The sequence below is a fragment of the Sebastes umbrosus genome, chromosome 1 (assembly GCF_015220745.1).
Source record: "Sebastes umbrosus isolate fSebUmb1 chromosome 1, fSebUmb1.pri, whole genome shotgun sequence".
Classification (NCBI taxonomy): domain Eukaryota; kingdom Metazoa; phylum Chordata; class Actinopteri; order Perciformes; family Sebastidae; genus Sebastes; species Sebastes umbrosus.
The window spans coordinates 27,090,291-27,112,489 of record NC_051269.1 but is presented as its reverse complement, the minus strand read 5'-3'; the positions used below and the strand labels follow the sequence as shown (position 1 = coordinate 27,112,489).

The 22,199-nt window shown below is 40.4% G+C and overlaps 1 protein-coding gene across 3 annotated transcripts in view; it reads right to left on the bottom strand.

Moving 5' to 3' along the window:
* Window positions 1-22,199, bottom strand: part of LOC119492149 (sodium-coupled neutral amino acid transporter 3-like) — a 48,575-nt gene that overhangs the window by 9,880 nt on the left and 16,496 nt on the right. For 2 of the 3 annotated variants that reach the window (XM_037776552.1, XM_037776551.1), the window contains 10 exons: window positions 19,263-19,517; window positions 18,435-18,467; window positions 17,335-17,428; window positions 17,105-17,220; window positions 11,387-11,460; window positions 9,238-9,330; window positions 8,983-9,064; window positions 3,435-3,517; window positions 728-786; window positions 185-331 (listed from right to left, as the gene is read on the bottom strand). In XM_037776552.1, coding sequence (XP_037632480.1) covers window positions 185-331; window positions 728-786; window positions 3,435-3,517; window positions 8,983-9,064; window positions 9,238-9,330; window positions 11,387-11,460; window positions 17,105-17,220; window positions 17,335-17,428; window positions 18,435-18,467; window positions 19,263-19,399 — 918 coding nt within the window. In that variant the 5' untranslated portion in view covers window positions 19,400-19,517. The remainder of the gene's footprint in view (window positions 1-184; window positions 332-727; window positions 787-3,434; window positions 3,518-8,982; window positions 9,065-9,237; window positions 9,331-11,386; window positions 11,461-17,104; window positions 17,221-17,334; window positions 17,429-18,434; window positions 18,468-19,262; window positions 19,518-22,199) is intronic. The other variant, XM_037776554.1, reaches the window with a different exon arrangement.

The following is a 22,199-nucleotide window of genomic DNA, read 5'->3' as shown; positions in this document are numbered from 1 at the left end:
TTTAACAACTTGATAAAAGTGCAACTGAGTGCTTCAAACCAAGTGCGATTTCCATGCTTAGACTGTGAACTGTCACTGGCAACATGCTGAAGATGACATAAGTAGGTGGCTGTCAGTGGCCATGGCGGTGGAGGTGGATTTGCAGTTTCAGACTGAGTGACATGCACAAAAAAAAAAAACCTACTTGTGAGTTGAGGTTGGCCATTTTGGGAATACAGGCAGGATCGGGCTCCCCACCAGGATCCATGGCACTGACATTCAGCACACTGGCAGTGGCATTGAACACAAAGTCCACAAATGGACACGGGGTATTGAACTTCTTGTAGATGACCTGTGCGGTGCAGAGGAGAGGCGTTAAGCAGAAACAAAAAGATGTTGGACACAGTTAGCATACAGACGGGCATAAAATATGGCACTGAGAGAGAGCCGGAGACAGAGAGAGGGAGAGCGATGCGTGGATTACAGCTCGCACAGCCAAAACTAGGTCAGAGAAAGACAGAGCACCAACACAGCCTGGAACCGCAGCATGCAAACATTAGTCTATGGCAATGAGTAGAGAGAGTACAGTAGGGAATACTAAAGAGATGGTGGGAAGGTGTAAAAAAAATGGTGTTGCAAACTGATCCCAGTGCATCTGAATATGCTGCCTTGATGTTTCTGCCAACAGACAAGAAACAAGAAGCAAGACATGTTTACATGTGGGTATACCAAGAGTCAGAGGACGTACCGAGATGAGGAAGAAAACCATGCAGCTCAGGGAGAAACCACTGGTGTATCCCAGGTATCCTAAAACACAAAGGCTTCATTAGCACGTCTCTTATGTGGAATTACATGCTTATTCTGAAATATATTACACTAAGGCTAATATGTGGGAAACGCTGCTTAACTCTAATAACTAATAACTAGTGGGGTAAATTTCCCTGTTGGGCTGTATCTTCTGCTGTGTGTTCTTCTAGCCGTGTGGTGAACTAGACTGATTTAATGTGCTGGGAGTCGGAGCTCATTACTGCACCGACTGGCTCTGTTGTCCTTGATGTCTCGGCAGGAGACAGACTTCTTACAAGAGGTCAGCCAATACGCCCCCTTTTCTCACTTCCAAACTGGCTCTCCCTGCTTTCTTTTTTCTCTTCCTTCCATCTGTTTTGTTTCATGTACTTGCTCATCTGAAGCACTGCGATTGCAGACAGACAGCGTGACACTCGACCAACCTTGCGAAAACACATTGGATTTGTGTGTGGTGTCACAAGAGTAACAAAGACGTATTATTTTAAAGCGAGTGCACCCTTGGTAGTCTAGCAGTGTGTTGGCAATTATCAGGCATGGCTACACAATGAATTCAGGTGTGACTTAAAGAAGCAGCAGGGGCATAAGCCATGTACCAAGGGACATCTCAGGAGGACAACAGTGGGAATGGTCACGGAAAGAGAGGAGGGGAGGAGAAAAGACAGTCAGGAAAAAATGAGAATAAAACAAAGGCAGGGTTCAGCTCTAAAATGGAAATTAACACGCCCTAATATAAAAAACGAAAACATCCATGTATGGGTCTCAAACCTTTATATTATTTATAGGCTGTCAAAGTTAACGCGTAGATAATGATTTAACGCAAATTTGTTTTAACGCCACTAATTTCTTTAATGCATTATTGCAACTTGTGATTTTTAGGTTCTAGCAGTTTTGAAGCCAGAGTGAAGATACTGGTATCATATGAAACTAGAAAACAGAAGGAATCCATTGGTACCAACCAGCTGCGAAGGAGTCTAAATAACGCTCCAAACCTACATTCAATTTTGGAGAGGAAAAACTGTCATGGCCATTTTCTAAGGGGTCCCTTGAACTGTGACCTCAAGATATGTGAATGAAAATGGGTTCTCTGGGTACCCACGAGTCTCCCCTTTACAGACATGCCCACTTTATGATAATCACATGTAGTTTGGGGCAAGTCATAGTCAAGTCAGCACACTAACACACTGACAGCTGTTGTTATCTGTTGGGCTGCAGTTTGCCATGTTATGATCTGAGTATATTTTTATGCTAAATGCAGTACCTGCAGTTTCTGAACAATATTTGTCATTGTTTTGTGTTGTTAATTGATTTCCAGTAATAAATATATACATACATTTGCATAAAGCAGCATATTTGCCCACTCCCTTGTTGATAAATACTTGACAAATTTCCCTTTAAGGTACATTTTGAACAGATAAAAAATGTGTGATTAATTTGTGATTAATCGCGAATAACTATGGACAATCATGCGATTAATCGCAATTAAATATTTTAATCAATTGACAGCTCTAATTATTTATATTTAACTACTAGGTTTGGCATCAGTTCAAATGTAGAAGGTGACTAGGATGTCATCAAGGTGAAGGATAGTTAGAGAAATTGTTATTCAAGCACAAGACCAAGGTTCAAGCCTTGATGCTGACAAACAACACGGATGAAGTGCCCTTGAGCAAGTCACTGCATAAAGTCCTATGAGCTCCTTTCTGCATCTAGGCCTGCAGGATGTTGGAAAAAAAGTAAGTTGGCAAGCAAAAAAAAGTAAAGCGTTTCCCCACGGAGGTCAGCAATGTACCACATTTTATAAACAATATTCATGGCCTCATTCCTATAATTTCACACCTGAGGATGCTTCATAACTCTGTGTGCTTTGTTTACGTAGCGTAGGGGTGGACATGTGTGCTTTTAGTGCATGTTTGTGTCTGTGAGCGTATACCGTATACCCAACTGGTTAGCTCACGGTTGCCGCTCTGCACTACGCTCATATGGTGTGTAGTGACTTTTAACAACAAAATACCAATATCCATAAGTCCATGAGGGGTGAAAGGAGAACGTGTGTTCTAAAAACAAACCAATGTGACTTTGGATCAGTTGATACAATTATTCAGTTTGACATTGCACCATAGAATCATGCAGATATCAGTATATTGTTCGAACTTTGTTTCCATTCAGCAGATTAAATCCAAGCCAACACGTTATATACAGTTACCCGGCATGACACGGTCAAAAACTGTTTGTTCCCGTCCTAAACACGCCTGATCCTCTTTACCTACAGTATATGAACTTTCACGTCAATGCTCCACCCCGTGGTCAATGCCAGAACTGCATGCATACATTCACTCTGTTATCCACAGATAAAAATAAAACAAACCAAAAACTAGCCTGCACCGCACAGCAGTAAAAATATGTTTAGTATTGCTGGAATGATTTGTTTCATTTTGTGTCCTTTTGAAGGGCACAAACCCTGTTAACTCTCAAGGACTTGTATTGTGTCAACACACTCTGTGTTTATTTTTGGTGGCATTCGGGCCACGAAGAGAACAGCAAATCTCCCTCACACATGCAAATACAAACACACAGGTATCTAAGTGACGTCTGAAACAGTAAGGAGATGGGTATCCCACTGTCAGAAGGACGTGATGTTACATACTCACCTAGCTGTTTCATGAGAGCCAGCGGTAATATTACTGAAATAGATACGATGATCACGAGGTAGTTCCCGTTCAGGAACCATTCACTGCAGAGAGGCAGAAAGACAGATAATTAATCGTATTGATTTGGAATTACTCGGCTCAAACATTCCTCTCAATCTCAATCCTGGTAAGTGTTTGCACTGTTTCAGATATCGACTGAGAGGACACGGGGGGAAAAGTGGGTGAACAGCTAGGAAATGAGGTGCACACAAATAAGGCTTACGTGATGGAAAAAGCAGCAGCTGATTGAGGATTATTTTATATCTCCACAACTATGCCAAGCAGTTTTATTCACAGCTGAACAACAGTGAACACGAATTAAACTGGTTGCCATGAAATCAAATATCTGGAATGGAAAACAATAAGCCTCTTTGGTCCTTGTACCAGCAGACACCAAGAACTGTGGCTGGAGCTGGGACACAGAGGTCATGTCCTCCGTGTTGTTTATGGGAATGTTTTTAAGAGAGGTTCATATAACACACACATTACGCATGGTAGATATTAGGCTAAATCTAGTATCTTTTTAGACTCAATATTTTTAAATTTGACAGCAAAAATGATCCAAATAAAATTAAGAGTCTTTTGATGGCTTGTCAAAAATTTCTTAGAGGGGTGGGGTTGCGGTTGGGGAAACCGGCACCGTGACCTCAGTATTTATAAAGTCCCAGATACAGCCCTGCTTAGTATCTGCAAGAATATGACTGACTGAATAACTGAATGGCTCAGACAGCTGAATGGTACTATTGATGCATACTTTAATTGATTGCACAATCAATATGATGAAAGCATTATTAATATCCTCATGTGTTGCGATCAGACGGCAACCTACGGATCTGAAAAGTGAAGCCAATGATGAAGTGCCTTAAACTTGCATTCTTTCTAACAGCCAGCAGGGGGCGACTCCTCTGGTTGCAAAAAGAAGTCTGATTGTATAGAAGTCAATGAGAAAATGAGCCTACTTCTCACTTGATTTATTACCTCAGTAAACATTGTAAACATGAGTTTATGGTCTCAGTCGCTAGTTTCAAGTCTTCTTCAATACAGCATGATGTTCATTTAGTAAATTATGGTCCCATTTAGAGTCAAATAGACCATAAAGCAGGGGATGCTTTAGGGCGTGGCTACCTTGTGATTGACAGGTCGCTACCACGGCGTTGTCCGGTCTGGGAGTTGTCCATGTTTTCGTCGTAATACTATAACCCTTTAACAGTGTGTTTTCAGTTCATGAAAGTTAATTATAACCTTTTTGGTCATCTAAAAATTATTCAGCGTTTGGTTGTACTTAACTCCACCCACTCGTGTCACATCAGAAAACCAAGATGGCAACAAATTCCGAACTCGAGGCTTCAAAACGTCAGTCCACATACCAATGAGTGACGTCACGAAGACTACGCCCACTTCATATATCCATTCTATGGTTGTAATACAGTAAATTTCCAGGAAAATCAATTGAGAAATAGTTAATGGCTAAAACAACCAGAAAATAATGCCTGTTCTCGGCTAAACAAATTAAATACCTGACAAATCAAAGTACTTACTCACACTGATTTCTGTTCTGGGCTACTGTAGAAACATGGCGGAGCAACATGGCGGACTCAGTGAAGAGGACCCGCTCCCTATGTAGATATGAAGGGCTCATTCTAAGCTAACAAATACACAATAATTCTTAGTTTTAGGTTATTTACTAATGAAAACATAGTTATGAATATTATATTCCATTTCTGCTAATAGATCCCCAAAAATGTTACACACTATTCCTTTAATTCCTACTACTTACTGACTGACACAGAGTGAAGGGAACGCTAACATTAAAAGTGTAAACATTTGAGTATGACTAAACATTGTGCAAAGACAGTGTCAAACTAAAAAAACAGCATCGTGACTGAATGGAGGACATGGATATGACAGACATTTGGCAAAACATGTGACAAACAGACTCCACTGACACAACCTACCACATGTTGCCGTCTCATGCACAGCCATGTCTCGGAAACAAACCTCTGTGAGCTATTTTTAGATTGACACAGTGGGGGTGATTAATGTCTTGACTTCTACCAGGTGGGAGGCTCTGCAGAGATGATGTTGGCGAAACACACACACACACACACACACACACACACACATACATACATACATACATAAAGACGAAGAGGATCATCTATCCTGTTGTCATCCTGCCCTCCGGCCATCTGGACCAGGGTCACAATATCGCACCAACACTGATACACACATACACACAAACATACAGTATTTTACAAACACACAAATGCACGATCACTAATAATCACAAACAGTGACAAAAGCTTGATAAGCAAATATACATGTAGCACTGTCCACACTGAAATACCAGTGGCTCTCTGATAGGTTGACTGGTTGAACAAACACAGACACAGCCTCAGGTGTTCATTGATTGTGCATGTGTGCAACACACATCCAGAGACACAGACAGACACACACCCATGTGTGTAGGGAGTGGACAAAACAGAAACCCTGTTCAATACAATGCAATACGACAGCCATGCAACAACAACCATCTTTGTAAAAGTAATAATTTTCAATTGTCAATTTTTGGTTGACACTGTGTCGGTACAAGAGCACCACAAACTACCAGAAACCACAGAGTTTAACTAAAACCTACAACACCGTTAATATATTTAAGTATCTTCTCTTCAGTTTTTACCAATTTTCACAGAAAAACATGCAGATCAGTTTGAATGGATTTGACTTTCGATCAAACTGTATGTCCCTATGCATGCGGAAATTTGTATATTTACTGCTGCGAGAAGACACTGTACATCATCTACTTTCCAGAAACAGAAAGTAAAAGGAAAACATGGTGGAAAAAAATGCAAATCGGCTTCTGATCACACCCCACCAGAAAATTAACAAAACAAACAGACAAAATGTTTGCTCTGTATTTTGTTGTTATTATTATTATTATTATTATTATTATTATTATTATTATTATCATTATTATTATTATTATTATTATTATTATTATTATTATTATTATTATTAGATTTTCATTTGGATTTTTGTATTATTGTATTTCATCTAATTCTAGATTGCTTTTCAAAATAAAATAATTAAAAAAAGATAAACACTTTCTTCCCTTCTTCTCTCTTCACAATTTTTTTTTGTAAAAAAAAATATATAATTTTCATCCTTTTTTGTCTTGTTTTGTTATATCTTTAAGGTTTTCGTTATCAATCTAGGCTGTTAGGCCTGCTGATATAAGAGTATGTTTTGTACTTATCATGATGCATCGGTTTGTTTTAGTATGAGTTTGGTGTTGTTTTGTCTTGTGTTTAATGTCTTGTTTGTTTGTTTTTAATGTGTTTCTTAATGATAATACAAAAAATAATAAAAAAAATTAAACACTGGATAACTTCCTGGAGATTAATTCATTTTTTTTAATAAAATCCCCAAATAATGATCCGTAGATGCAGACAACAAAAACGGAGCACTGTAAACTGTAATTCACTTATACATAACATATAATTATAAGCTCTATCATTACGGTATAATAATATTCTATTTCAAAGTAATATTTGTTGCAGAGCTATTGTATTCTCTTGCATCGTATTGTGAGGTGTCCCTGTTATTTTGTCCACCCCCTGTACAGTTTAACAATACAAACACACACCCACTGACGGGATGAAATGCCACAGGGACAATCTAGTCTGTCACTTCAAATAAACAGTGATTGTTGACCAGGGCCCACAGCACTGCTACACAGAGAGAGCAGAGCTGACACCAGAGAACAATGTGGACATGTTGTCACAGCGGATCACCTCTATAGTGACTGTATGTAGTGGGACACATCAATCTGAACATTTATGAACAAATGTGGTAGCAGAGGTAGTCTCCATTCTCCTCCATACAGGTTGAAACCAGTACGCACTTATATAATATACTCACATTTCTCCCCCTTCCCCCCTTAAATACTTCTCTCAAACCACCAAAGTAGGTGAAGAGAACGAGGGGCTCTAACTGGGGTAAGGGTTAAGGTGTAAGGGGGTAACATCACACTCAAAATCCCAGCCAAGGAAGTGAGTGTTGTTTGTCTCTGAGGCCACCTGCGCTGGCCAGTGATATCCCATGGTTTACGTTTGAGCCGTGGAGTCTTGCTGTGTTTTGATGTGAGCGTTTCTCGGTGGCCGTGCTGCTCTCCTCCTCCAGGGTCACTACTATCACAGCTGTTCTCACACCAGCTGCTCAGCACATCCAGTGCAGCACCAGGCCCGCCAACTGGTACAGCCTGACACAACTGAAATCTCTGTACACGCAGGACGGCTGCACGAGGTCCCATAGAGAAGTGGCAGGATATCACACTACTTTTTTTTCTTTTTTTTCATGAGCAGGTTACTTTTGAACCTTTGGAAGGCATGGTAGTGTCTGCAAATGTCACAGAATCAGATGTATTTCATGCATTATTTCAAGTGTGTAGAATTACTTTTATTTCAATCAATGTTGCTCATGGCGTGGTGGAAATTGACTTCTTTATTAAAACAACATAAATTTGTTTGGCTGCGCTGTTACCAGATACATCAGTTGCTCCTATGTTGTATTTCGGACATAGACAGTAATATAAGAAGTGGACGTAGTCACCGTGACGTCACCCATTGATTTGTGGACTGCCGCTTTGAAGCCTTGAGTTCGGCATTTTGGCCGTTGACATCTTGTTTTTTTGCAACCAGAAGTGATGTAAGAGGGTGGAGCTAAGTACAACCGAACGCTGAATAAGATATTTTTAAGTGACCAAAAAGGTTATAATTAACTTGAAACCAACTGAACTGAAAACACACTGTGAAAGGGTTAAAGTTCTAAGACAAAAACATGGACAACTCCCAGACCAGACAACGCTGTGGTAGCGACCTGTCAATCACAAGATAGCCACGCCCTAAAGCATCCCCTGCTTTATGGTCTATTTGACTCTAAATGGGTCCATAATTTACTAAATGAACATCATGCTGTATTGAAGAAGACTTGAAACTAGCGATTGAGACCATAAACTCATGTTTACAATGTTTACTGAGGTAATAAATCAAGTGAGAAGTAGGGTCATTTTCTCATAGACTTCTATACAGTCAGACTTCTTTTTGCAACCAGAGGAGTCACCCCCTGCTGGCTATTAGAGAGAATGAAGTTTAAGGCACTTTAATCATTGGCTTCACTTCTCAGACCCGGAGGTTGTCGTCTGATTTCTGACAAAGTAGCTGCTCAAGGAGCGTATGCTGTATTGTTAAACTACACTTGCTATTACCACCAGTGAACATGGGTGTCGCTAATCAACTTGGACTGAAATTTTAAGAATTACAACTTTAAACATGTTCTTTTATGTAAAGTTAAGTGAAAAAATCAATTTCTTATTCTTTTTTACCAGTAATTTTCTCACAAGAGCAAGAATAATTGGATTTTAACACATGACATATCAGTATGTGCTCCCTAGAATCTGTCACACTGCATTGTATGAATGAAAACCTGATGTCATGCATTGACCACTCACCCTGCGGGGTGATCCACCTTCAGAAAGGCCTGGATGACCAGAGGAAACTCATACTTGACTATGTACAGGTAACTGGACATGGCTGTGGAAAGGAGACACAAGCACACTAATGAGTTAGTGCTTAGCTCACACAGTATTAATCCCAAACCGCTAATCACAGAATACTATGAGCATTATCCCAGAAACGTCAGAGGAAATTTAAAAAACGTGTGCATTGGTAAACGTGAGGACAGATGGTATGGTGTGCGACCTCACCTCCAATGTTCTGCAGCGTGATCGCAATACCTGCCGCCATCTTCCCCGGTGTGCCAAAGGCCCTGTAGCCGAGCTGCTCATACGCACGAATACCTGAGCCACAAATACCAGATAGAAAGCATTGTGTTAAATCCATATTAACACGGCCTAGGACTTATCATATCTGACAGTAGAGGGTAATTTAGGGGCTTGGCTGATGTGCCGATGAATCCACAATGGTTGGCCTGATAAAGGATGAAAATGAAGTCTTACAGGTCATTAAATATACGTTATCAGTGGTTATAAGCTTCATAGATGTGGGTCAGTAGGGCCCTGCTACACCCAATATTAGGTTTAGTCTATCTATTCACATGGTAGATCACAGAAAGAAGGAATAAAAGAACACAACAGTGACCTCTAGTAATTATGAGAGGAGCAAAAGCGCAAATGCAATGTTTTTCCCCAAACTTAACTAAGTGGTTTTGTTGCCTAATCCTCAAGAAGTTGTAGTTTTGTTGCCTAAACTTAAAGAAGCAATTTAGTTTGTGTTGAAAACGTAACGTTTCGTGTAGTTTTACGTGTTAGAACATACTGCTTTTAAGTTTTGCTTTCACTTTTACAACGTAGTAGGCGTAGTAGGGCTCTACTGACTCACATTTATGATGCTTATAGCGACCGCTAACGCCTATTTAATGGCTTGATAACAGATGAATCAGGTGCGGAGAGAGGTGAGAGAGCCTTTCCCTGTGGTGCACTGGGAACCACCTTTCTGTCAATGTGTGCAAAACCAAAAGTGGTCATTGATTTTAAGAAGAATGGGACCACCTACACTGACGATGTTTTCTGTTGAGGTTGTGGATGGTTTTTAATTCCTCGGCATACAGATTTTCAAAGACCTTTAATTGGTCTGAGAACAGCGACTGCATACTGAAAAAGGCTCTGGGAAAATCTACCTTTTCTTAGATGACTTAAGAAATGTGGCATGGCTACAAAAACTTTTGTCAGTTTCTATTGCTGCACTATTGAAAGTGTTCTTACAGGAGGTTTAATAGTGTGGCTTGGTATCTGATATCTAATCTGAAGTGACTCAGCAGGCATCCAAAATAATAGGGAGCTATCAGCCATTATCAGAGACAATACAGGCCGTCCCTTATTTTCACTGCTGCTACTTTCTGTAATTGGAACCTATGGTGAAAGAGGCTTATGTTGACCTGATAATCCTTGTATTTTTCTACCAATACAACAATACTGTTTTCTATTCAAAGTAATGAGCGTAAGACAATATTAATAAATAATATACCACATTAAGCAATATCTTTTTATGTAGAAATCTAAAATAGATTCAGTATTATGGCTTATAGGCAGACAATTACAGTCAGTCACTCCTTGTTTTTTTCCAGTCAACCGGCATTGGGTTTGTTTTGATGTCGAGAGGAGAGGTTGAAGAGCCTTTTTATCTGTAACTGTGCTGTAAAGCAATAAGGTGCTGAAGAGCTGGCAACCAGTTGCTGCCCATGGTGGGGATAAACAATACCCAGATGAGATGGCGGACGGTTATCCCATTAGTCATGACGTAATGTCACATCTACGGTTTTATATCTATGGTGTATACTTTGAATATGTCGATGGGAAAGCAGTGAGGGCACAAGGTTTTCATTGTATGGAAATACACTGGTGGCATCTTAAAGTGGCAGTAGGCAGTATATTTTTGGCATCATTGGGCAAAGATTCCATAATAACCTTTCAGCATATTGTAATTCAAGTGTTCTGAGAGATAACTAGACTTCTGCTCCTCCTCATGGCTCTGTTTTCAGGCTTTAAAAAATCTCTTTCCTACGGTCTGTGAAATCTTGCAGATGCCGTTAGGGACACCAGAGGACACAGAGACACATGTTTTTTTTCAGGTTACCTGTTTCATATACTACTGTCACAATATAGCGACCATTATATAAAACTATTTTTTTTACGCATATTTGATCCAATCTCGCCTACTTCAGCTTTAATGCACCTAAAAATAAATCCATTGAATCATATAAGATGCATTTTCAATTCAATTTCAATTCAATTAATTTTTGTATAGCGTCAAATCATAACAGAAGTTATCTCAAGACACTTTTCATATAGAGCAGGTCTAGACCGTGCTCTATATGTTGTCAGGCTACATACATACCTACAATACCAGATGACTTTAGCAGTAAATGGATGGAATATGACGAGAGGACTGCCACCACCGTTAGAAGTGTCCTGAAACAGACACACAACAGCAGACATGTACAGTATTATTGCCACTTCTTTTACCAGCTAAAACATCATTTTTTATCAAGTGTTCTCATTTTGCAAACAACTTTACATGTTACATTTTTACACTACACATTAGCCTGTGGGTTATTTATACAGCTGCAGCATAGACACACATTTTCTGAATGCCGGCACATAAATTGTGTTTGGAAGAACAGAGTCCCTGTGGCTCTGCTGCTTTACCCTGATTGTTACTCAAGCTGAGCCGAGGAGGCTGCAGCCCCGTCAGCCCCTCTGCCCTCTGACACTGTAAGTAAGCACACACACACACCAGATGGACACTTTCAAAAGAAATGTTTCCAACGCAATGCTGAGATTGACGGAATGAGGAAAATCCTTTGTAAACATTAATCTTCTCGTCTTTGTTCATCAGCGGTGGAATAACCCACTTCAGTCATAACAACAGTCAATCCTTCCTTCAGTAACAGAGCTGTCTCCTCACGAGGGACTGGACTCTCCACTGACTCATAGTCACCGTTTTTACATGTTATTCCTCTTCATGCTTCAGTGATCAGCCACTACTATCTTTTCTATTTGAACATTCTGTTTGGTTCCTGGGATAATTGTAATCCACTCCAACATCAGTTTCTACTGTTGCTCTCATTACAAGGTCTAATTTTTCAAACATACCCAATGATCCGGAGTGGCCTGAGCCTGAGCTAAGAAACCTGGGGCCATATTCACAATAATGCTGAAAATACACTCGGATAGCTCATAACGTGGCCTTAAATCTTTCCTGAATGTGCACATGAAACCCCAAAAATAAATCAAATATAAAATCTGATACTGTCTGTCTATACTGTATGACTGCTCGTGTTACGGCAATATTTAACATTTTAGAACTTTGCTTCTTTAATTAAAAGAAAAAAGAGTTTTGCAGAACAACATGTTTACATTTCTCAAAGTGAGGTATCAAAAAATGTACTGTTTTGGTATTTAAAAGGATCATATTGGCACTAGTATTGAAAAATGACTTGCAAATCTATTCAAGACGTTGAATGTTATTCATACGACAGTAGAATGACTAAATTATAGTGGGCAATGCGGCACCTTCCCGCAGTGTTGTGGTCAAGTTGATTTGTGCTTTAAAACATAACCGTCATGAAACTCAGAAAACAAATTAGAAAATAACCTTTTATTTCTCTGATTCACTGCTTTGTTCTCGCTAACGCCGCTCCCTCTCTTCATTCACACTTTAGATCACTCAACCACAGCTGCGCTCTCTCTCTCTCTCTCGCTGGTTGAGTCGGGAGGATTGGCAACTTTGAATGACAATGCATATATACATGTACACCTTTGAATCTAGCTCTATTTTTCACCTCTCTACCATTATAGTGAGCTAGACAGCTTTTTCAAGTCACTCATGACGATATTCACGATTATCCCGATAATGGAAATTTACCACGATCAATTATTGTGTTTTTTATCGCAATCCAAGAGATAATAATATATTGTCCCATCCCTAGCTGCTATATGGTGTTTCATTTTCACGCAAGGTGCACAAGTTACATCTTTTACGAGGATTTAATATCTGTTTTTATGGGAGATATTTAAAGAGCATCACTTCTAAGACCTTTGTGAGAACCCCCAGCATGAGGAAGTTTTGTGAATGGGTCCCTGATCTACTGACTTTCCCTGACCCAGTCCACCTCATTCTTACTATTTCCTATTTTCTTCCTCTTTTATTGTTACTGTTGGCGACATTAACTCTCTCTCACAAACATACTCTCTCCATTCCTCTCTCCTTTTGGAAAAGCCAGGCAGCACGCCTTTCAACTCGACTTCAACTCTTGGCCAGTTAACAGGTTTTTTGTTGTTGTTTTGTTTTTCTTTTCAGACGATGTGAAAGAATGCTGGGCTGACTTGCGGTGGAGGATTTAGTCAGTCAAGTGGCAGTGGGAGGACAGATCTGCTGACAGTCAGACAGACTGACACACTTGGGTCACTGTAGCTCTGCTCGCAGCTTTCCACCCCGCTGCATTCCTACCCGGGTCGAGGCCACTGACCCGCTGAAGCCTCTGCAGCCGCCAACAAAAATCTGTGATACGAAACATCGGACCATAAGGGAAAGTGAAACAAAGGACATACCAAAACAAGGATTGGATACAAATGAAGAGCATGAGTCACATTGTGGCTCTCACTGTAGTCCAAAAACCGTCCTTACTTCACATACAGTATGTCCTCACTGTAGTCTGAACATTACAAAGAAATGCAACTTCAAATAGGATTGGATACAGGATGGACTGATTGCCTTGTAAACATACCTATTGTTCAGCTAATCCATAATAACTAGTGCAGTGCCCATTCGGATGGGCCGAGTGCTTGGCCCTCAGAAGTGCTGCTTGCAGCGTTGTCGAGAACCCCGGTGTGGCTGCTTGTACCCGCCAAGTGTGAAGCTGATTGGATGAACGGTCCTTGAGATATGCGAAGGTCAGTCATACTGTACATACACAGACAGACAGACTTCCTTTATAGTTAAATGATGCTGCTACAGTGCCACCTATTGGCCAAATGGCACTAAATTTGCCATGGTCACTCAGACATCATATCTACAGGGGTCCACCAAATGTGGTCACAGAAGCACAAAGCATTCAGGACATATGACATTTTTTGTAATATAAGCCCTTCCTATATCACAGCATTTGAGCTAACTTTGAGAACCAGCTATAGCAAAACTGTATGAAACATCAAAAATCCCCAAAATGTAACTTTTTCCAGCTTGGTCCAGAGATGTTCTGTACCAAATTTGGTAACAATTGCTCAAAATCTGAAGGAGTAGTAGCAAAAAATCTAATCTAAATCTAAAAAAATTCTAAATGGCGGAAAATGGCATCAGTTTAGATGCAAATGGACATGGCTCATATAGATATATATAACTAGATTCATCTGGACCCACAAAATCCCAAAAATAAAAAGTTTGTCTTATGGTAAAAAAAAATTACAGGCCAAAACATAAAGTTAATTTTTATAGCGCCGCCACCTGGTAACATTGCACCACATTCGACACTGCGCTCCCTTTGGTGGCCAGCAATACACCCGCCAAGTGTGTAGTCGATCGGAAAGCGGTTCTGGAGATATGCGAAGGACTGACAGACAGAGATTCCTCGCTTTATAGTTAGATAGCTATAGTTATAAAGTTATCAATCAAAAGACATCAACGATTATGCGCAAATGTTGACAATGTTGATAATGTGGAGTGAATTGATGCATCTTGCATCACATCAGAGTGCAGGTTGAAGTGAATGAATGAAAGACTTCATAATCCTTCAAGGTTGAATGCACAGAAGATGTCAGGTGACCCCGTCAGCGGAGATAAATGAGACCAACCTATATATAACAAAAATACTCAGCAACAGGCCTATTTGGTTTTGGTGTTGCCATTTATGTTGCGTGTTTACCTCCCCGTGTTTGAGCAAACATTGTCGCCACATTTGTAGGTCTTCTGTCCCCTTTAGGAGCAGGACCTTAAGGTTCACAATGACACTGCTACGAAAAAAGATAAAATGTGTTTTGAGGCGATCACCAGCCTGGAGTCCAATGTGAAAAAAACAAACGGCCAGCATTCCTTTGCAAAATATGTCACTGACCCTGCCTGTATTTGTCAGTATTGTTTGATACAAGATCGTGCAGATATGCACACAAAGATGTGGCCTTTCATCTCTAACAGGACGGATAAATGCACGCTCTCGATTGTATTCGGTCATGTACAATTCGCACGCGATTATGTGTATTCATCAGAGTTAAAAAAATCTGTAAATGAACAAACAGTCTTTTGCCTACTAAGGATAGAGAGCATCTAGTTTTTCACCATGGCTACAAATCCACTTAAAAACAAGCCAAGAGTTACACAAACATCCAAAACATTGCTTCACCTCTCTCACTGGGGCTCTGTATTGTAATTTGGATTCAGGGGTGTTTAGTTAAATAAACCTTCAGTGCCTGAATTTTCAAAGAAATCTAATACTGGGGGGCTTACAGCAGCTTCCTTTAATCTTTCACAGAAAACTACTTTGCTCAGCCAGTTTCTGCAGCAGACACTTTACAATCTAGCGCCATCAGGAAGAGGCGTCAAAACAGCACGAGGAAGACGAGAAGGAGAAAGTGTTGATGTTGTCAGTGCTATCAGGTGAGATTTCCCTCTGGAAACACCAGCCTGTGACTATTTTTGGAAACGTACAACAAAACAGAACAACCTTACAGCTGGAAACCTCTTGAAAAAAGGGGACATTTTAAATGACACTTTGGACCTAAATGAGAGTCCAATCAGTCCAATATTATACCACTACCAAGTTTGAATTATATGCAGCTTCATGTTTGCATGTTTATGCAGAATCCAGCCTCCATAAATCAAAACTACTACTACTACTAACAGATCTGGCAGTGTGGCGAAAACGCAAGTCTTCCCATTTATTTTAAATGGAGATAGTGCGTTTGGGCTGAGGCTGCAGCGGTGTAAAAAGTAGAAGCAAAATGAATTGTTGGAGAAACGCAACTCGACGTCACGCTGCGCAGCCAATCGCGTAATCGGCGATCCAGAGCTGTAAACCCAGCCATGAGGGAACAAAAGACGTTAATGGTCGCAGTTATGGGCCTTTTCCACCAAATCCGGTGACGGAGGGCGTCTCAACGCTTTCCCCTCATTTCCTATTGAAAGCAATAGAAGCAATCGCCCGGTGCATGGTGGGAGTGTTTCGGCGAGTTGGAGAGGGTCTGCATTTGCATAAAATTGAAAAATCTGAACTTTATTCAAATGAGTTCGTCCAGCACGACCCGCCTGGCTCCCGAAACTTTAACTAAGCTATCAAACTAGACGATCTAGTTCTAAAATGAAAAGAGATTCAGCAGTGACATAACCTATTTTGTTGCTTAAAATTTTTAAAGTGACTCTCCCACGCGGCCGCACAACCCAACAACAAAACTGATGATGATGAAGCCGCCTCACTACATGACACGCAGGCAATGAAATGGTGATACCAGTGCAATTTCCTGAAAGCCAGCTACGTACATGCCAGTACACAAGCTTTACAGGCTGGAGATATTCTGTATTTTTCTTATTGTCAACAAAACCCATAAAAAGACCAAAACAAGTGTGAGCACTCGTGCAGCTCAAAGGTCAGAAGACGTCCTGTGAATATAAATAAGGTAGAAAAAGCATCTGTATGAAAATATAGATGATCAACCTGAAAGCTGCAGTTGATTGTGACATAATTATCCTGACAGACACTTCTGCTGCAGAGGCTTTTACATGTTAAACCCCCAAAATGTACAAAATCAACCGCAGAGAATTAGGTTATCTGCATCCGTGATTGAGCCTGTTTATAGCGCGAGTAAATGATTGCCAGTACGCTATTAATCCGAGCCTTTATTTATCAAACAAAGGCGCCCTGTGTCATCGGCTTCTGTGTCACAACCTGCTGCCTGGTTAATACAAGACAATTAGGGGCCATTTACTGTATGTGTGACGCAGACCTCCGCTGGAAAGCAGGAAGAAAATGAGTCAGACAACATCCGTGAGCCGCGAGTCATTCTTTCAATCCGTAATCACATTTAGTTACACATTTAGTGTATCAAATGCATTTAAAAATCTTACAGAAACAGGACGACCCCTGTGTTGGCCATGGCGTACGCCAGTCCTAGGATCCCACTTCCCATGATGGCATTGCCCAGGTTGAAGACAGACATCCCGAACGACGTTTTCCCCTCAAACTGTAACAAATGCAAGACAGAGGAGAGGAATAAACATGTTACGACATCTGATAGTACATGCACTACTGCATATGCATATGATACCATTGATAAATTGTCTGTGTTTGAACTCACATCTGTAAAGCGCATGGGTTTCTTCTCCTCCACGCCCGATAAGAACTCCTGGCTCTCTGGGAGGTTGGCCTCTGTATTCTCAGTTCTGTTGGGACTAATGGAAAGAAATACTGTCAAAGAACATGAAGTAACACCACAATAAACAAAAACACCCGATACTCATCACTAGGGATGGGAATTGAATTAAGTTTTTATCGACTGGTATCATATGAAACTACAAAACCTAAGGAATCCGTTGGTACCATACTACCATGTCGGGAAGGAGGTTAAATAACGCTCCAAACTTGTGCTAAATCTTTGAGAGGAAAAACTGCCATGGCCATTTTCAAAAGGGTCTCTTGACCTCTGACCTCAAGATATGTGAATGAAAATGGGTTCTATGGGTACCCACGAGTCTCCCCTTTACAGACATGCCCACTTTATGATAATCACATGCAGTTTGGGGCAAGTCATAGTCAAGTCAGCACACTGACACGCTGACAGCTGTTGTTGCCTGTTGGGTTGCAGTTTGCCATGTTATGATTTGAGCATATTTGTTATGCTAAATGCAGTACCTGTGAGGGTTTCTGGTCAATATTTGTCATTGTTTTGTGTTGTTAATTGATTTCCAATAATAAATATATACATACATCTGCATAAAGAAAGCATATTATTATTAAATACTTGACAAATCTCCCTTTACGGTATATTTTGAACAGATAAAAGATGTGCGATTAATCGATTAATTTGTTGTCCACAGTGTAGCATTGAGCGTTTTCTTTCTCCGCCATGGCGCGGGTCTCTACATCCATGCTCCAGTCCCAAACAAACTGAAACATGACACAGCGTGTGTATGGCGTTACGTCATTGTGCATGCGCAACAGTTGGAAAGCATCGATAAGAGGAATCGATAGTCACAGAGGCATGCGATTCGAAGGAATAGGACAACTAGGAACTGGTTCGCAACGAGAACTGATTCTCGATTCCCATCCCTACTCATCACAAATTATGTAATTTCTTATTCATAGTACAGGCTCTGGTTTAGAATAAGTTGGTTTGCTGTGCTAATTTCTGAATTTGAAACACATTCTCTGTTTCCTTATCATAACATACATACGTACCTAGCATTCTGGTCATTATTGGGTACAGTTTCCCTACAAGCAGTGTAGAGAGAGGCCGTCCATCACCCAACGAGAGCACAAAGTGGAAAAACAACACCCTCAGTCATTATATAATCAGGCAAATAAGGCAGTGAAGGGACCATCTATAAATTATCATGTTTCCCGGAAAGACACGTTTTAATTAAGCCGTCTATTACATAGGAAGAGGATGCAAGATAAATATTGCTAGACAACCAGGGACATGATAATGAGGCATTTAGCTCACTCCATTATCCAGCACAGATGAGTGTTCAATGAGTGAGCAGGCAGGAGGCGAATGTCTTGCTCAAAGGCACATCACCAGGCGGTTAATGGACACACAGTATTTGCTGTTACAGGGATTGTGCTATTTTCTATCTCTCCCTAATGTATTGGGAGCATTGAGGCCTTCCATTTAGGTAATATTTGTTTTATAATCCCTCTAGCTGATTTATTCCAGCTAAACACTGCACATCATATCTTGCCTCTATAAGTCCTTCTCGTGCTGAAGGAGTGAACCTGATGATTAGGAAGGAAACAGGCAAGCTACACATGACAACTATCCTATTTCACTTGATGTTCTTTTAACACACAGAGCGTAACGTGATGTGATGCATGAGAGAAGACATGTGAGACCTTCAGTAGGCGGCATGATAAGATGACAAGTAAAAGCACCCAGTGAATCTGGCAACAGTCATATAATAGAGAATGCTGATATTATTATTACTATTTAATTCCTGCAAACAATGATCTGTGGATTCAAAAGGTATTCCACATAGATCAACGTGTGTTAAGTAGGATTATACTCACTTTTCCACATCCTCTGCAGGTGGTGTTTTGGCCGATGCTGTGATCTCCTCCCCGGGCTCATGGCCTTTCCCATTAGGAATAGCGTTCGCCTCAGCAGGAGCGGTTTCCACAGCGTCGGCTGGTTTATCCTCACTCATATCTGCTCTGGTGCCTCCGTGTGTGCGTGTAATAATGAGTCTTTTGAAATGTGTCAATGTCTGAGGCTGTGTAAGTGTTTGGAAAATGCTCTGAGAGTTTCTATTTTCTTCCCGGGATCTGTGGGGGGAAAAAAGATATGGGCAATTAGTATAACATCCTGAAAATTCAAAATCACAAAATTTTGCACAGCTGCAATGATTAATCAATTAGTTGTTAACTATTAAATTAATCGCCAACTATTTTGATTAATCAGTTTGAATAATTTTTTAAGAAAGAAAAGTTAAAATTCTCTGATTCCAGCTTCTTAAATGTGAATATTTATACAAAACAAGACATTTGAGGACGTCATCTTGGGCTTTAAGAAACACTGATCAACATTTTTCATAATTTTCTGACATTCTATAGACCAAACAATTAATCGATTAATCCAGAAAATAATCAACAGATTAATCGACAATGAAAATAATCGTTAGTTGCAGCCCTAAAATTTAGAGATTTGTGGTTTTCACAGTAATGACACTATGATAGTATACACTGATCAGCCATAACATTATGACCACTGAGAGGTGAAGTGAATAACATTTATTATCTCGTTACAGTAGAAACATGGCGGACTTTGTGAAGAGGACCCACTCCCTATGTAGATATGAAGGGCTCATTCTAAGCTAACGAAAACACGATTCTTAGTTTCAGGTGATATACACTAATGAAAACATAGTTATGAATATCATATTCCATTTATGCTAATAGATCCCCGAAATGTTACACACTGTTCTTTTAAATAAACAATTTAAACACTCATTGGATTATCTGAAAAAATGCATTGTCACAAAGCTAAAAACAGAACTGTTTTTCTTGACATTTTGGAGATACATGGTTTTCACAGGACAGCAACAACACGTAACTGTTGCTTGAGACTGGAGATCACATTTGCTTTTCTATAGGAAGTCCAACTCAATCAGAAATTGACATAGAGTGCATTGGCACTAGCAATGCTTTCATTCCTAGTTTCCAACAATAAGAGACACGTGGGAAGATAAAGGAGGCCGCCCTGAGGGCATTCAACGGAGTCTGTATCTTCCTTAAGGCCCAACAGGGACGTGACTGAACTCCAAATCACTCTACGAATGCTGACGGAGAGGATGACAAAAGAGATGTCAAGATGGAACACAACATTCCTCGCAGACCTATTAAAGTAATTAAGGGACTGAATTACATATTGTGGCTTAATGAGACTGTTGACAAATGAAGATTCAGACCACATTGTCCCCATTTGCACCCGATTCGACTGTTATCAGGCCATTAAATAGGCGTTATCTGTTGCTAAAAGCACCATAGATGTGGGTTCCCCTTTTCTGCCCATGCACTGCTCACATGCACAGTCCTAACGTCTGTAGCTCCACGCATGGACTTCACGTGAACGGAGAGTGTTGCGATTCCAATCACCTTCTACACCAATCACAAGTCTCATCTGTGCACCAACTCAACACGACATCAGTATTACAGCTTTTGGCCCGAACTAAAGAAGTCTTCACTCCCAGTCTTCACAGTTTTCCAGACTCTATTTCCCTTTGTTTATTCAGATGGTCTATTATCCTGTGAGAATGTGAGTATCTATTATAGTAGTCTAGTTATTGTTCAGTTACGAAACTTAAAAGCAACACCTTCTAACATGTAAAACTGAATGAATCGTTACATTTTGAACACAAACAAAAAAGGCTTCTTTAGGTTTAGGCAACAAAATTACAACCTTTTTCAGGTTTAGGCAACAAAACACTTGGTTAAGTTCAGTGAAAAACATCACGGTTTGGCTTAAAATAACTGTCTCAAAAGTGAAAGCAAAACGTAACGCTTGTGAACACAAAGACAGCTACATGTTGTTGGTTTCACATGGGAGGCGAAACCGGTCACTGTCGTGTTCTTTTATACATACTTTTGGGAGGGTAGGCCCCTATTGACCCTCATCTATGGTGCTTATAGCCACCAATAATGCCTATTTAATAGCCTGACAACAGTCTAATCAGCTGCCTTTTAGAACACAAAACTTTGGGGATTTAGATTAAAATTCTGTGTCGTTGTTTTGTTAAACCTTGATACTGTAAATTTGAATGGATGGAAATAACAAGCTCAGAGTGACAGTAAAACTAACAACCATTTTCACTTGTTGCAACCTAAAGCAAAAACACTAACGCCTGCTATGTTAGTCAAAATATAGAGTTGACAATAAATTGATGTTTTGGCAAATCCCATGAATAATTGACACGTCAGCTGACAGGTCTACACTCAGAGGAAACAGAGTTTTCTGTGACACACTGGGCTTTGCGTCAGACCTCTTATTTCCTGGCTATCCTGCTGTAGTGTCTTAGCTGACCAGCTGGTTTGTTGGGCCCCGAGAGGCCCCCCTGTGACATGTATCTCCTGGATGCAGTTGACCAAAGCCTTTTTCCCTGGCTGGCCCTGACTGCTCTGCTGCATAAACAGCAGTGGAGGCTATAATGGAGAGCACGTTTGGGGCCATAGAGGAGGAATGCACACAAATGGTTGGACCCCCAGCATTGAGATGATAAAAGAAGAACCAGCTAGGACCAGCTACGAACCAGTTCTAGCCGTCTTTGTGCCTCCATTTTTCTGCTTGTCACTTTTCTCTTGGTTTCCTCTCGTATTGAGGAGGGTTCCACTTAACAACAACGCTCAGGGTTTTCTGTACTACCATTCCTGGCAACCACTCAGCTGGCCCTTGTTCCCCTCAGGCCTCTTCCGCTTCACAGCCTGGCCTTTTAAATGTAGCTTTTTGTAATA